Raw genomic sequence first — 14,719 nt, 5'->3', positions numbered from 1 at the left:
CCTGATATGGGTCCTCAATTAACGCAGGATAAAACTGAATAAACAATCAGCGTCATTGTCGCATGTTGCTCCGAGAATAGATGCATGAGCGCAACCTCAAATACCCGGAAAGATGGTATTGGTCCGGGGTTTTCTCACACAGCGTTCTATCCCAGAGACTTCTTCAATGACTCGACTCATCTTGTGACCTCCAAATCATCCAAGAGTCACAAGACACCAACAATAGCTACGGGCCTGCAGTGTTACACTAGGGTAATCCCCTGCGTCCTGGTGGCCTGTACTGACGTCACACACATGAATCACGACGAGCCCAACGCGGAAAACGTTCTCCGACAAACGTCATCATCACGCGGAAAGTATAGATACTTCACTGCGGAAATTTCAAAAGACCCCAGTCATTTGACAAACAACAAAGGGTAGAGTAGACAGATGAAACAGTCGGGAAAACGTGGGCTATGTTCCTTCCACAGTCACAGAACAGGCCGTTTCTTAGAAGAACAGCGAACGCCTACGTCCCGGTCAAAAGCTTCCTTGTCTGGTGCAAATTATTAAAGATAGTAACAACCTAATCTCAATGATAAGGCGTCAAAATCCTCTTTCCTTTTTTCTTGCAGAATTATAATTAATTTTTTTCCGTGTGTCTTTTGAATTATTTCTGTATGCAGCAATATCTTCAATTCTGTTACCGACCTCAAGTCTCTCACGTAATTAAGCGTTTATTTTCTTATCTAAACGTGTACGTGCAGCTATGTTAACAACATAATATTCACGCATAAATATACATTAACAACTACGGCAACATATGCGACTAATTAATGTATATTCGTCCTACATGTCGGAAAATACAAATATAAAAAACTTTACTCTCGATGAAAGGAAGAAAGTGGGTTGGCTATCGATGATATTTTGAAAGTGTGGTAAGAAAACTGCCTTCAGACATACCGTAATTAAAAGCATCAGATACATTCTTCAAAGATACACTTTTAAAGAGATTTTCACATGTTCGACGGCCCGATTTCAGCAAGCACGTTTCAATTTTTAAAATAAACACATAAAAGTGAGGCTGTAACTGTTCTCAGCTTTTCTGCACGATATTCGCTTAAATTTCATCTAAGAATCCAACGTTGTGGGTATGAGAACTGATCAAAAGGTAATTGTACATGCGTAGGAAAGAATCAAACCCAGTCCCACGGAAAGGGAACGGACCACCAGATAAAGTTCCTCTCTTTCTTTCACGTAGACATGACGTAATTGTGACAAGTTCTGTCTTTTTTCTTCATGTGATCGATTCCACGAAGTCGGGGCATTCTGCAATTCTGTTTTTCGCGTAATTCAGGGCAAGGACTCGGCTGTTCCTTAACAATATTATTTTTTAAAAGCGTGGGTGTACTGTTACATGACTGACGGGCGCAGAGTGGTGTGGGTGGTAGTTGTGGTTTCCGTCATGTGAGGGCGGATGCATCGCCGCTCTAGGTGTTGCTCTGGACTCAGGAACAGTTTCCCTCTGCGCTCCATAGCGTTCGGTATTCTTGCTCGATCACTGTTACTCCCCCAATACTTCAGATTTAAAGGAGTGTTCAGCGAACAGCACACACAGTTTCGCACTCTTGTCCAACAAAATCAATTATTTTTGTCTCTCACAAATTACGTCAATCTTTAATCAAATTCTCGGTTATATCGTTCAATCGACACGACGGGGCAAAATTGTATTTACTTTTCTTCAAAAGAATCACCACGTTGGAAGGGAAAATCTTTTCGGTTGTTGGAAACTTTTTCTCCACTTCGCCTTTGGTGAATCAACTAAAGGAACTCATGGTAAGTAGCTGAAAACATGACAAATTAACATTTCTTCACTGCCAATGCTTTCTAACTTTTTGTAAAATGTAGTTTCCACAAGAGAGATTCAATGTTTCAAACCTCAAAATTTTAACACACGATATTGATTTCTGCCAAGCAAATGATAATTTTACTGTTATTTTATCAAGAAGGAACAGAAGCCAGTTCTGAAATTAAATCATAGAATTAAATATTCTATCACTGACAATTTGTAAGCTGTTCGCTTATCTTTCATAATGCCCCTTGCATCATGTCACGTTCTCGGATTTCTAAATGTGTATATATCTAACTATTTTATTTGTTTGTTTCTAAAATTTATTATACTTGTCTAACCATTTCCGTGCTACAAACGATATATTTCGTCAAAAACACGATCTAATTTACTTTTATTATATTTCCAACAGTTACTGTTGCATGTCAGTTTAGTTGTGCTATATGTGGAAATTATAAGTTACTGCAAGATTATGAAAAGTAAAGAAGACTTATTAAAATAATATTAGCATGGAATGAGTTGATTATTTGTGTGATGCATGTTTCGTAATTGCTAAGTCGTTGTAAACCATTTCGGCATGTTTATTTTTCATCTTGAAATCTCACAATATTATTGTTTATAAAAAATGGTTTTTAGTAACGTTATTGTCCGTAACCGAGTAAACAAATTATTTACATATTTGGAATACATGGCTTATATTCTGAGTGTGCACGATGTGTACGGCATTTACCAATAAAAATGAAAAGAAACGTCGACTAGTATTTTAGAGAGCATTAAGTCTCTGCACTTTCTCTAATAGGAATAGGACCTATTTCCGTGACGCTCCTGCAGTCGCCTTTCTAGGCTCTAGGCTCTAGGCTCTAGGCACCCTATAGGGCAAGAACATTACTAATGCCGTGGCAGTGGCGATTTCAAGATCACACAGCCTCTGATTGTTAGTTAATACTTCTACAAGACAAACCCATTTAGGCGTTTCGCACCAATTTTTTTAAAAAATGCGCCTGTTAACTTTGCCTTGTCTGTCTGTTCGTATGTAGCAGCTCGAGAACGGCTTAACGAATTGTCATTACATTTGATGTCGGTTATTTTTATTAAAAATGTGTCTATACACCTCAATTTTGATTTCGAACGGACAACAATAATAGACATTACATGCGCAATTAACGGCAGTGATTCCGTACAGGGGGATTGCCAGTCGGCCGCGGAACCACGTTAAACAATCGTCCGTAAAGACGTAATTAACCCCCCCCCCCCAACACATCAGAAAAATCGGACATCACTGGTGCCATTCACGAACGTCAAAGTTCAAATTTTGGAGAACTGTTAATTAAACTATGCGTGTATTTCCTAATTTGTTGAAATATTTTTATCAATTAAACCCGGACGTAGTCATCGTGCACGTGATTATGAAGCTGATTATAGTGTTACTTGCATATGTATGTTATTAATACTGAATGTGTGCTCGTTAATTTTCTAAGAGTGCCCCACAGAAGAAATGTTGGTTATTCCGTACCGAGCTTTCACATAAAGAATATGCAACTAATGGAAAGTGAGACATCGTTTATAATAAGGTCGCAAATTATTCACAGTTGTACGGATAACTCTTTTCTTCATCTGAGGCAGTCATGTGTACTCAGATACTTAGCCGACCACCATAACTTGTGTGAATGATAAGTTGCCTGCCATGTGCGGCGTAACAGTATGTGTGGACAAGACCTCTTGCTAATCTAATTTTGCAGCTTTGCATTGTACATAGCTATTACATTTCGAACGGTAGCATGTGTATCCTTGGAACATGAGGTTACTAAAAAGCTTCAGAAGAAGTCTTCATCTACATTTATCCATACGAAGATATAAAATGTCTTACAGATCCGTCACAACGACTGTTTCCAGCTTCCTGGAATTTGTGGACGTGCAGCATGCATGAGATGAGAGATGTATACAATATGTTGATCGGAAGACCTGGGGGTATACTGAGTCGTAAATATGAGAATGATATTAAAATGAATCTTAAAATGGGTGAAGACTGGATTCATTTGGCTCAGGATAGGGTCCAGTGGCGGGCTGTTGTTTATAAGATAATGAACCGTAGGGATTCCGTAAAAGACGAATAATTTCTTGATCAGCTGAGATACTATCAATTTATCTCAACTATTTTACTCCATGAAGATGGGTAGATAGTTTTTAGACCTACTTCGGAATTTCTCTGATGAGACGAACGTTTGAGAAATTGCTGTAGATGGTATATGAAACTCACTCGTATCTCTGCATACTTTACGGCAAGTCTCAGACTAGTTAAATCAGTGACAGGAGAATACTTCCAGCTACGTTTCAGTATCTCACAAATGCAGGAACATGCAGAGTGGGCAAGTTCCTCGACAATGCATTCGGAAGACCGTTGGATCGATCCCACGGGCTGGATATCCTGTCTCGACTGTGCCATTTTCCTTCAGAATTTCCAGTCGAATGCTGAGGTAAGTCCTAGAACCGGGTCACGAACTCTTCTCCGCAAATCTCTTGCCCATTCACCATTATAATCACGCTATTTGACTCCAACCAGTCGCCTTCGCTGTTACATTATCGTTAAATAGCAATCGATAACTAATTCACGTCGTACCAGCATTTAAGCAAAACCCAAAACATCATACACAGAGTAAGTTACTTTACGACCGAACTACTTAACGTTCTAACTTCGGTAATTTAATTGGAAGAGCTGTGTCAGTACATTTCATTGTAGGTCATAAAAGTAATTCTACGCAGGGTATAAACGTCACAGAGAGGCAAAAGTAATTTAAATAAATTAGTGCCACGACAACACTGTGTGATATTTAATACCTGTAATTAATGTCTACTAATTTCCGTCACCGTTAAATCACCTGTAGAATAATCTAATTATTTGTGTCGTATTTTGTCTCGTAAGCCGAAACAAGCCTGGGCTCTGAGATACGGTTAGCTGTAGTCCCAATACAGACTGATAATACGGACCTACATGCACGTTCACAGAAATAGAAGACATTGACTTACATACACATGCCTCACATTATATAAATACATAATATATTCATGCATACATATTTAGACTGTACACAGATGACATGCATTTCTACACGGTCAACATTTTATAGCACGGGTGGACCGAGACAGCAAGGCCAGTACTGAATTACAAAGGACTGGAATATTGGGTTCGATCCTCGATAGGGCAATTATTTATTTCCTCGACAACACGTCCACCAAGCCTCACAATCAATAGGTACAGCATGATTCTCCTTAGAAGATACAAAAGCAACTAGTCTAAACTCAGCCTAGACTGAGAACACGTGGCGCTTTGCCTCCACTCCCCAAACGCCTTCACGACGTATTACATGTATTTAAATTACGCACAAATGCAAAACGAGCAAATATAAGCCTATGAATACAGAGCCTTGCACACACATACACATTATTCACAGGTTGCTGGTTGTATGTTACAAACGACACGAAACGTAGCATTGTCTTGTTTGGACTCAACAAAGTACTACAGCAGCCTTTGTTTTAAGGCTTGTAGCAGTCGAATTTCGCCAGACGAAAATCAGCCGGATTTGATGGAGAAAAGAAACACCCGAACATCGGGCCCGGTCGTGCAGTTAATATAGTTCAGAACCCATTGTAAAGCCACGTTTAATCACATAACAGGGAAATAAAACACTCAGGGGCTGCTCGAGAGAACTCCATTTGTTCTTTTGTGTTCATTGTCTGAGCCGTCCGTTGTGACGAGACAGAAGAGCAGTTGTTTCTATGATAAATAAAATTAGCATTCTGTGAGTCCATGTTACTCAGCGCGATATACTTGATTCTCCTCAGTATAACCATGGTACTGCAAAAGCAGTGTCTTTTGAGACATATCGGATGAGGCAAGGCCCGGTGAGAACTGGCGCAGACGTCAGGACCTTGCCACGGAACGCAACACGCAGAGCGTCTCACAAATTAATTTATCGAAGAAGCCCATGATTAACAAAACACACTAGATGATGTCAAAATGGTAGTACATGCAATAGATATGCTGGATGTGCCAAATACAGGAAATGTGTGAGCGAGGCAATTCAATTAATTTTTACCATGTTTTTGAATCGATGTAATCACACTCCCCGTCCCTTCTTAGCACCTTAATTCACCCATTTCTGTGTATTAGGGGGGAAATTATGGGAGAATGTCTTATAAAAGAGAGAAGCACGCGTTGTCAGCCTTGTCAATATACGAAACATCATTTTCTCAGTTTATAAAAGCCGTAGGAAATAATCCTTTGAATTATAAAACCACAGAAGTAAGAAAACATTATGGTTCCTTAGTTTTATGTGTTGTATGCACCATGACTGTTTATCCGTCTGTCCGCACGTTTAGTCAACAAAACTATTCAGAACTCAGAATTTTGTGTTAGTGGTCTACAAAGTAAGTTGTTGGGAAATTTTGTTTTTTTTCCGTATCTGTCAAATGAAACCGCATCTTTTTAAGCCTATATTCCGCACTCCGTTCTCAAAGTGACACACACTTCATAATCATACCCGAGTGTAGGTGCGCTTATCTCTTGTACCTCAGCAAGTAATGTTATCTTATGCTTGGGAGACGAAATATCAAATTGTATCAAGTTATAAACGTAGGCCTACATGAAAGTTTTATGTAAAGGTACAAATACAGAAACGTGATTTATAATTAAACGTTACCAGGTGTCTAGGAAAGTGTCCATCATACCCCATAATGGCCATAAATTAAGATATTTGTTTCCTGCCAAGTTCTGTAACGTTATGAGTAATATTTTGATTTTTCTTCTAGTGTATCCCTCTTTTCCTAAATACTCAAAATTCATTCAAACAAAAAACATGTCTCAGATGGAAAGAAATAATATTCCCGTAACGTGTTCTTGGTTGAGATGTCTAAAGATCGGGCTCATATATATTTTAACTTCATGCACAAAGTAAACGCAATATTCCTTATAGGAGTTCAATTTTCTCCACAGTCGCAGATTCCTGCACACAGGGAAGTAACGTAATTTCGCGCTCATCACAGACACAAATTAGTAACTCAGCTCGAGTGAAGACAGTTTCCAAAGGTCTGATCGTCTGAAAGGTAACCCCATTGGCGACCTGTGGATTTATCACGGTTGTGTGAAACCACCCGCATCTTCACAGATTACTTCTGATAGAACTGATTAAGCCGCGCCAGTAATACTCTCATTAGAACAAGATGTAACCTGTCAGATTTATCAGCAAACTACATTCAAAGGCTGTACTGTAGGTCCAAATTGTGTACATTGTGCAATAATCAAATTACTAAATTTTGTTAATCCTATCAGTTAAAAGCTGTTTTTATTCTAAGAAAACTACATTTTTGGCTCAGTATGCCCCCTGTCTGCCTGTGGCACTGGTTAGTTACAGATCATAGGACTTCTAATGACCCTACTAGCATTATATTGCATGTAAAAATCAAGGAATTGTCTTATAATTCCCTGTCACTTTCTCCCTCTTTCGCGTCTAAATTATCTCCTCGGAACTTCGTTTCTCAGTCACCCTCAATCTGTGTTCTTCCCTTCATTAAATTAATATACTAAATGCCATTATTTTCCGTTCATCAAATTGATCTGGCATCAGCGTGATATTAATGGCACTATCATTCAAAATCTGCGAATCTGAAATCTTTACATCCCCCCCATCCTTCTCAGGACTACAGAGCAGAGTTTCCACCCGCACAGTTCCGATACACATTTATCATTTCTCATTCGATGCCATGATTTGGTATCAGCAGCTAATGTACTGTGGTTGAATATAACCTAAACCATTCCCAGCCACTTTGTTTCCGTGGCACAGTTAATACAAGCTCTGCATTTTTATGCTTCAAACTTGTATTCAGGAGTTACCTGGTTCGTACCTCGAATGATACAGGCTATCCCGTGTTTTACCTTGGAATGGTATGTTGAAATAGGCCATAACCGTGTACGATCTGACAAAAAAGAATCACCGACACGTGCGACAAACTTGAAAGATCGCTGCAGACAGCTAGAGATGGAATGACCACGAAGATAGAAGGAGCGAAGACTTGTTGGCCAAAGACAGGTTGGAATTATAAAAGTACAGAGCAGAAAGGAAGACCAAAGAGAAATTGAAAAATGATTTCGAGGTCAGCACAGGCAATCGCCGATGTTTTCTGACCCAAGAAGACACGAAAAAAAGAAGAAGAAGCAGATCAAGGAACAAAAACCACAGATGAACAAAGTTGTGTATATATATATATATATATATATATATATATATATATATGGAAAGACGGTAAATAATTACTTCCTTGAACCCAATAACTTCGTTCTACCACAGTACACCACCATATTTCTTATTTCCTTTCCTGTTACAAATTACAGATATTTCCTCCAGAATATAACTTTTCTACTGAAAATGGGGCGGCGAAGAATGGTAGGAGAAGTTGGAGGGGGGGGGGGGAGTTTCCAATCTGAACTGTCAACAGTGCGACAGAGTTCAAGAGCCCAATGGAACGGAAAATATTCAATGCATGAAGAATCGCGATTCGCTAAATCCTGACGTACTTGTAGAATCCACTTCAACATACGTTAACTATTCATATTCCTGATTACATCTCCGAGTTGCTATGGGCGACATTTGCTTGGTATGCTATCCTTGTCCAGCTCTGCCAACATAACTCATTGTACTATTGTATACTGATGTAAACTGTTCCACTTGCCAAGAAATGTACTAATTTACAATAATATTCGTTATATAACAAAGTGAAATGCTAAAAATATCAAACTTAAACTGGATTTTTAGATTTAAAATAAAGGAAATGGATAAAATCTGTTTATATTCACACATCCGTACGAGTTCTTTTCTTCATGGAATATGAAATTTATTGCCTGTATCGATCTCAAAATCCTCTTTTTTGTTTTTACTTTCTCTTCGTCACCGCACTTCAGGCTTACAATTGCGTGCCATCTTAGGCCATTCATCTTCGAACATCTCGTACCATAGGCGTCTTCACTTACAACCGATCGTAAATTTCTCACCCCATTCATTTTCTAGTTTAATGAGCGTACTGTCTTGACGTTTACTTTTCCAGACATTCTGACATTAAATAAAAATAATTTGCAGTAAGTACTTTTAAATGAAAAGTGAGGGAAGCTAAAAAGAGAAGAAATTAAGTTTTGTGATCTCTCTTCGGATATCTGTATTTTATTCTTGTATTACGTACTGAAAATGCGATTGGTTCTTGCTGCATTCAAGTTTCCACAGCAGCCTATAAGTCATTTGTGTAAGTAGTTTGCACAAAAGCTGCCTCGCACGAACTTCAAAGCCTGCAGGCAAAGACGCGTGCACACCCACTAAGTATTTACGTCCACAAAAATGAACTTAAAGTCACGTATTTTCATTTCTTTCGTCGTCTCAGTATTACACAGTGACTGCATATTTTTCTTTCCAGACTTTCGTTTTCCTTTCCTCTCCACGAAAGAGCAGTGAGAAAGCAATGAAATCCTGATTCTAGGTAACTCATTTATCAGCAGGTCTTTATTTACAGTTTTATTACTAATGTGTGTTTTGGTTTAAAGCAAACTTCATTCTCCGAGAACTTAATACTTATCAATGGTAGATACATTGAGTGAGCGTGAAAGATGAAATCAGGGTTTGAAAATTATTTTCATTGTTTTGAAGCGACTGCATGCCGGTGTACCAGCAGATAAATATTCTGTACTTCAAAAATTGTTTAAAATGATTAATTATGCGCAATGACTAACCATAGTTTAACTAAGACACAAACAAATATCAAAATTAACAGGGGTATTTATCTTCGCCACCACGTCAGACCACCGCTGCGGCCCATCCTTTGCCCGAACGGTGAAGAAGGTAAGTAGACCTTACACTGACGTTACGAATGCATGGAGCTGTAACTCTATTCCCCCATACTTCTCATAGCCGTGGTACACGTATCAGTGCAGTTTATAAGTGCACACAGCACTAAGTATTTCAACTGGAGACACATGCCCCCACAGTGGTTTATGTAGGTTTATATAAAATATTTTCTCACTACAGAGCATTAATCATTACGTCAATTTTTGTAAACACTGAAAAACGACTGCAGTCAATTTATTTTAGTGTCATTTTATCCGGCACTCTTCATTTACTTAGATCTGGCAGTTAACTTCATCCACTCAAGACAGAAGAGTAATGGTGGAAATTTGTCTGTATGTTGCAGAATTTCTCTCTTTTCTAGCGTGTCACTTATTTTTCAAACAAACATATTTTTTCTGTACCAGATTCCTTCTTCTCGCATTCTTGATACTGATTCTGTCTCCTTCATTGACTTCGTTTATTTTCGCCTTGCTTCCTGTCACATTGCAGCTGTCATTTCAAAACCACTACGCCTGTTTGTGAACATGTATGTATGCAAATTATGCTTGTTATGTACCCTACAGGGCCTATGTATTCTGTGACTAATGTGAAGTCGAAGCGTGTACATATAGCACAGCACTGTACACAGTAAAATCTAATTCAAATATGTAACATAACTTTGTTGGGTTGAATGAATAAGGAACAATTAATCATATAGCACGTAGGAGAATAAAATAAAACTCATGTGACACCTGAAAGGAATCCACTGTTCTGTAGGCCTGAGTAGAAGATTACTGTGTGAAATTTTAAGCTGACTTGTGATAAGGTCAAATAGTGGAATTAAAACTGATTGTATTTTAGTGTCGGTAATCTTTACGGAAATGGTGAAAGAGTTCTCGTACCCATTTACAAATATATCGGTCTACTATGTGGAAGGCCAGTTTAATCCAGCTGGCCAAATAAATCATGTTCAAACAGATAAAAAGAAGGCACTTAGGTTTAAAAAAAAATTCTGCCACACGCATGATGAAAATTCATATATATATGCAGAGTAGTATGTGGCACTATCTGTTAACGAAAACACAAAACATGGCAATGAATACGCTATCTTCAGCTTTACATTTTATTTCACATAAACGCCTACGACCGTGTATTACGACTATAGAACCTAATGACCATTTGCTCTTTGCTATAGAAATAAAAATTATAGCAATATTATCGTAATAAATTGTCTCTCACTTACTAAAATTATGTTAACATTTCATTTGATTACATATTTATTGTATTAAGAAACGAAATATGTCTAAAAGAGTCACAGCCTCCCATGTTTTTGTTATAAATTATAAGAAAAACATCGTTCGGCACGTAGTTTCTGAAGTCACACAATTTTCCTGCTTATTAGACAAAGTAAAAACGGAGCTTTAGGTATCACTCGTAGCGTGAAATGACGTAGATATTATCTGTATTTTACGCTTGTAACGTGGTTCCAGATAAAAGCAAAGTAAACATTGTAAATCCGTCCCCAGTAACAGGCAATCTCTCGCTTCGGGTGAGATGATCCATCGATGAGACTTGTGCAAACCGACAAGAAAGAAGGACGTTTAACGACAAAATAAAAATAGGCTGAACCGTCCGATAAAACCATCGAACTGTAATTTTTTCTTTCATTCCTATTTCCACTGGGATGATTTTCCTTATTCGCACCTGGGCCATGTAGAATAAAAGGAAAATCCAACAGGACGAGGACTGTGATGGGGGTGGAGCAGAGGAGAACAAGGGCTCAGATGGAGACGCTCGGGCAGATATAGTTTCAGGATGAATAAATCAATACCGTATGCCCTGCAGCCTACAGCGTGTTAGCCACCACTCTTCTACGAAGTTTCTGCGTGTACGTTCTAAAGGCGCCTGTCTCTCTTTATCCCCGGAACTGTATCTTTTCTCTGCGTCTTCCTCAGTTACCAAAACCTGACGAGCCACGTAGAAGACGTAAGTGTGCCAACAACACTTTCCGCCCGGTTCGGTGCGCTAAGTGTTGCACTGCGGATGACTGGGGCGAGAAATGAATTCTGCACACACACTCAAAGAGGAAGAATTGAAAACACTAGAACGGGGAAATATGGGGGCGACGCGTTTCTCCGAAATGTTAATAACCGCCTAGAAGACCTCACGAGGTCACACCCCAAAAGACCAGAAACGACATTTTCGCTGCCAGGAGAACATCAAATGCATATTAAGATTTTACTGGAAAAAAGAAACCTTATGCAAATACACTTCTTGTGAACCAGGAACGTGGGAGGGAGGGGGCTAATTCGAAGAAACTGCATGCGTAAATGTAAATGGGACTGACTAAAAGTAGAGTATCCAGTTATTAGATTTTACGATGTCAAATAGACCTTCCAGTTCCATCATAATACAGTTTCTTATACGGAGGAATAACTGTGTTATCTTCTTATGGGAAATTCCATATCTTAAAGCCATCTAGTTAATCCGTTATTAATTAGCAAGCTAGGTAATTGAAGTTGTCATATTATTAAGTGTCTGTCCATTCAGATATCTGAATTTTCCTCATTCACTATTCATGATCGTTTCCATAGGCGCCTATATAAACGTCATAGCAAAGTTCTATTGACATCTTAAAAGTTCTGAAAACTTCGTTTCAAGTTTAGTATGTTAGTTGTGCAGAATCTTGGAAACCCCACTGTTGGTCTTCTGGGATGCAACGCCGTGTGGACTTGTCCGCTGATACCATTGTTTCGAAGAAACATGCCGTCTTCATATCAACCCACAAATCCGCACGGCGTTGCAGCCCAGATTAACAACAACAACTTCGACATCTGCACCGCCGTAAGATTTTTTTTACGTCGGTTACGCTGTAAAGCAAACGCGCGTCTCCAGTTTGCTGATCGACTCCAAAAGCGCAGTGAGTCCGAGTACGAGAACCCGCAATTTTGATACTAGATTTATAAACCTACAAAGATCACAAGGCGGATGGATTCTCAACAGATTAATGTAAACATGCTGAAGCCTTGATTGGTGGAAAGAAATGTTTACAAATGTAGTTCTTACCTTGCCCTTGAATAGGAAGCTTCCCCATGACAGACGTAATGATGTAACACAGGAACGCTGACGCGATGACGTATTTCAAGTTACAGACAACCAAAAATGCACCTGAAAACAAACAAGTGACAAGCATTTATCTATAAATAAACAGGAGATGCATTGTTTAGTACCATAAAATATAACAAGATTAGATACGTATCATGACACTTGCACTAAATCTAAATATTTTCCTCATGCGGTATATGTTCTTTATGTGAGACTTGGTTCTCACAGTAGTTAACATTCAGTATATTATTCTAAGTACAGCAGTGTCGAAATTGTATAATACTCCGACGTTTCGGAGAAACTTAAACCCTGAAGGTGGTATCCAATTTTTTTTAATAAAATTTCGACACAGTACCATACTCAGAATATTTCGACCACAAAGAAGATTGAAAATTCATCCAAAACGTTGGCAATACTTACTATTTCGAAACGGTGTCATACCTAGAAATTCTACAGTGAATTCTAATTTACGTATTGTCAGAGCGGTTTAATTGGCATCTGTACTACGTAGTAACGATTTCGGCTTCCAAAACATGTACAAAGTTAATTTTGTTAATAATGTTTAAAAAAAAGTTTTACTGTTTTTTTTATGAGAGCCAAATGAAACCCATAGACACCACGTAGACAGCTTTTCGAGTTATTGAACATTAAAGCAAGTGGCACAGGTATTTACCACTATCGTATAAAGGTTTATTATAAGAAGTGTTTTGAGTGACTATTATAGCCGTATAAATATGCAATAACGGCAGATAAGGGTTACCTTTAAAATAAACAGTGAAGAAACAGATACTGTACTTGATTAATTGACGTCTTTGAGGTCCTGAAACATCTTGAGCATAATTATAAACTTCAACAGTTGATAGACAACCATTACCCTAATTGTTCTAGACCTCCTACACGATCAACGTTACATGCAATCACCTTGAAGCTAATGAACCCAAGAATGCGATCCGTAAGGCAGACCAATTATTTGCTGAACAAACGAATTTGATGGATTATATGCTAGGCCGTAATGTAGCAACAAAGGCTAGTTAAATATTATCTCGTGTCATTTACAAGGCAAATGTGAACAGTTTCGTAATTATTCCAAGCATTACAGGAACATTGCAATGGTTTCAGTTAAAGTGGTGTAGTTTCCACAGGCTGGAAAGAACGTCTAACTAACTAGACGGCTTACGGAACACGAAGGTTCATCGCCGAACTAACCAAAGCTCTCCGCCGGACCCTGTCCTGGGCCAACAGGATAGAAAGTCTATCATGGAAAAACTAGCCCCATTTTTCCCTGAAAATTTTGAACAGACTTTAAAAACAGAAAATATATATATATATATGCAGTATTCAAGATCTTCGACTGTTTATGGTAATATAATTTCCTAGAGTTACCGCAGATAGACAGTTTCAATTGGATTAATAAAATTACATTTTCCCGAATATGACAGAATCTAATGAGAACGCAATAAATTTGCATAATGCCATAAAGAGCTGTCTTTAACGCCTCACAGAGCGAAGCTAATCTAAATAATACACGAAAGCACTGGTCTGAGAAAAATTTGAAATTATCAACCAGTTTGATATGTGAGCGAAGAGAAGTTGCTGAACGCTGTAACAGGTGGTACTGCCCTACAAAGTGTTAAGACGTTATTCTGTTGTATGTTTCAAGAGTGTTAAAATGCAACTCCGTAAGATTACGAGCTCGCTATAAAGACGAATGAAAATAGGACAATCTTTATTCCACATTTAATCACCACCGAGCCAAGAATACGAACAGGGGAAATGGAGGTATAACTCCATGTATGCTTAACTTCGATAATGCATGGAGGCGGCGGTCGCTTCACGCTCCCGGCAGCTTTATCCACGGAGATAGCGGCTCCGGTGTTAATGAGTCAAAGGCTGAGAGAACATGAACATTATGCCTTAAACAGAA

General features: G+C 38.6%; 1 protein-coding gene across 2 annotated transcripts in view; it reads left to right on the top strand.

The window, feature by feature from the left end:
* The first annotated feature begins 1,452 nt into the window (after positions 1 to 1,452).
* The window catches only part of LOC110832733 (neo-calmodulin), a 27,858-nt gene continuing 14,591 nt past the window's right edge, over positions 1,453 to 14,719 (top strand). Inside the window, exon 1 of one of the 2 annotated variants that reach the window (XM_022070000.2) lies at positions 1,453 to 1,815. In XM_022070000.2, the coding sequence (XP_021925692.1) occupies positions 1,813 to 1,815 (3 nt within the window). In that variant the 5' untranslated portion in view covers positions 1,453 to 1,812. The remainder of the gene's footprint in view (positions 1,816 to 14,719) is intronic. The other variant, XM_022070001.2, reaches the window with a different exon arrangement.

Source organism: Zootermopsis nevadensis, unplaced genomic scaffold (genome assembly GCF_977971745.1).
Source record: "Zootermopsis nevadensis isolate Lab colony 2312 unplaced genomic scaffold, Znev_1.0 Znev_ptg000027l, whole genome shotgun sequence".
In the NCBI taxonomy this organism is placed as follows: domain Eukaryota; kingdom Metazoa; phylum Arthropoda; class Insecta; order Blattodea; family Termopsidae; genus Zootermopsis; species Zootermopsis nevadensis.
The sequence above is the reverse complement of the archived record's forward strand: the minus strand, read 5'-3'. Positions and strand labels throughout refer to the sequence as shown.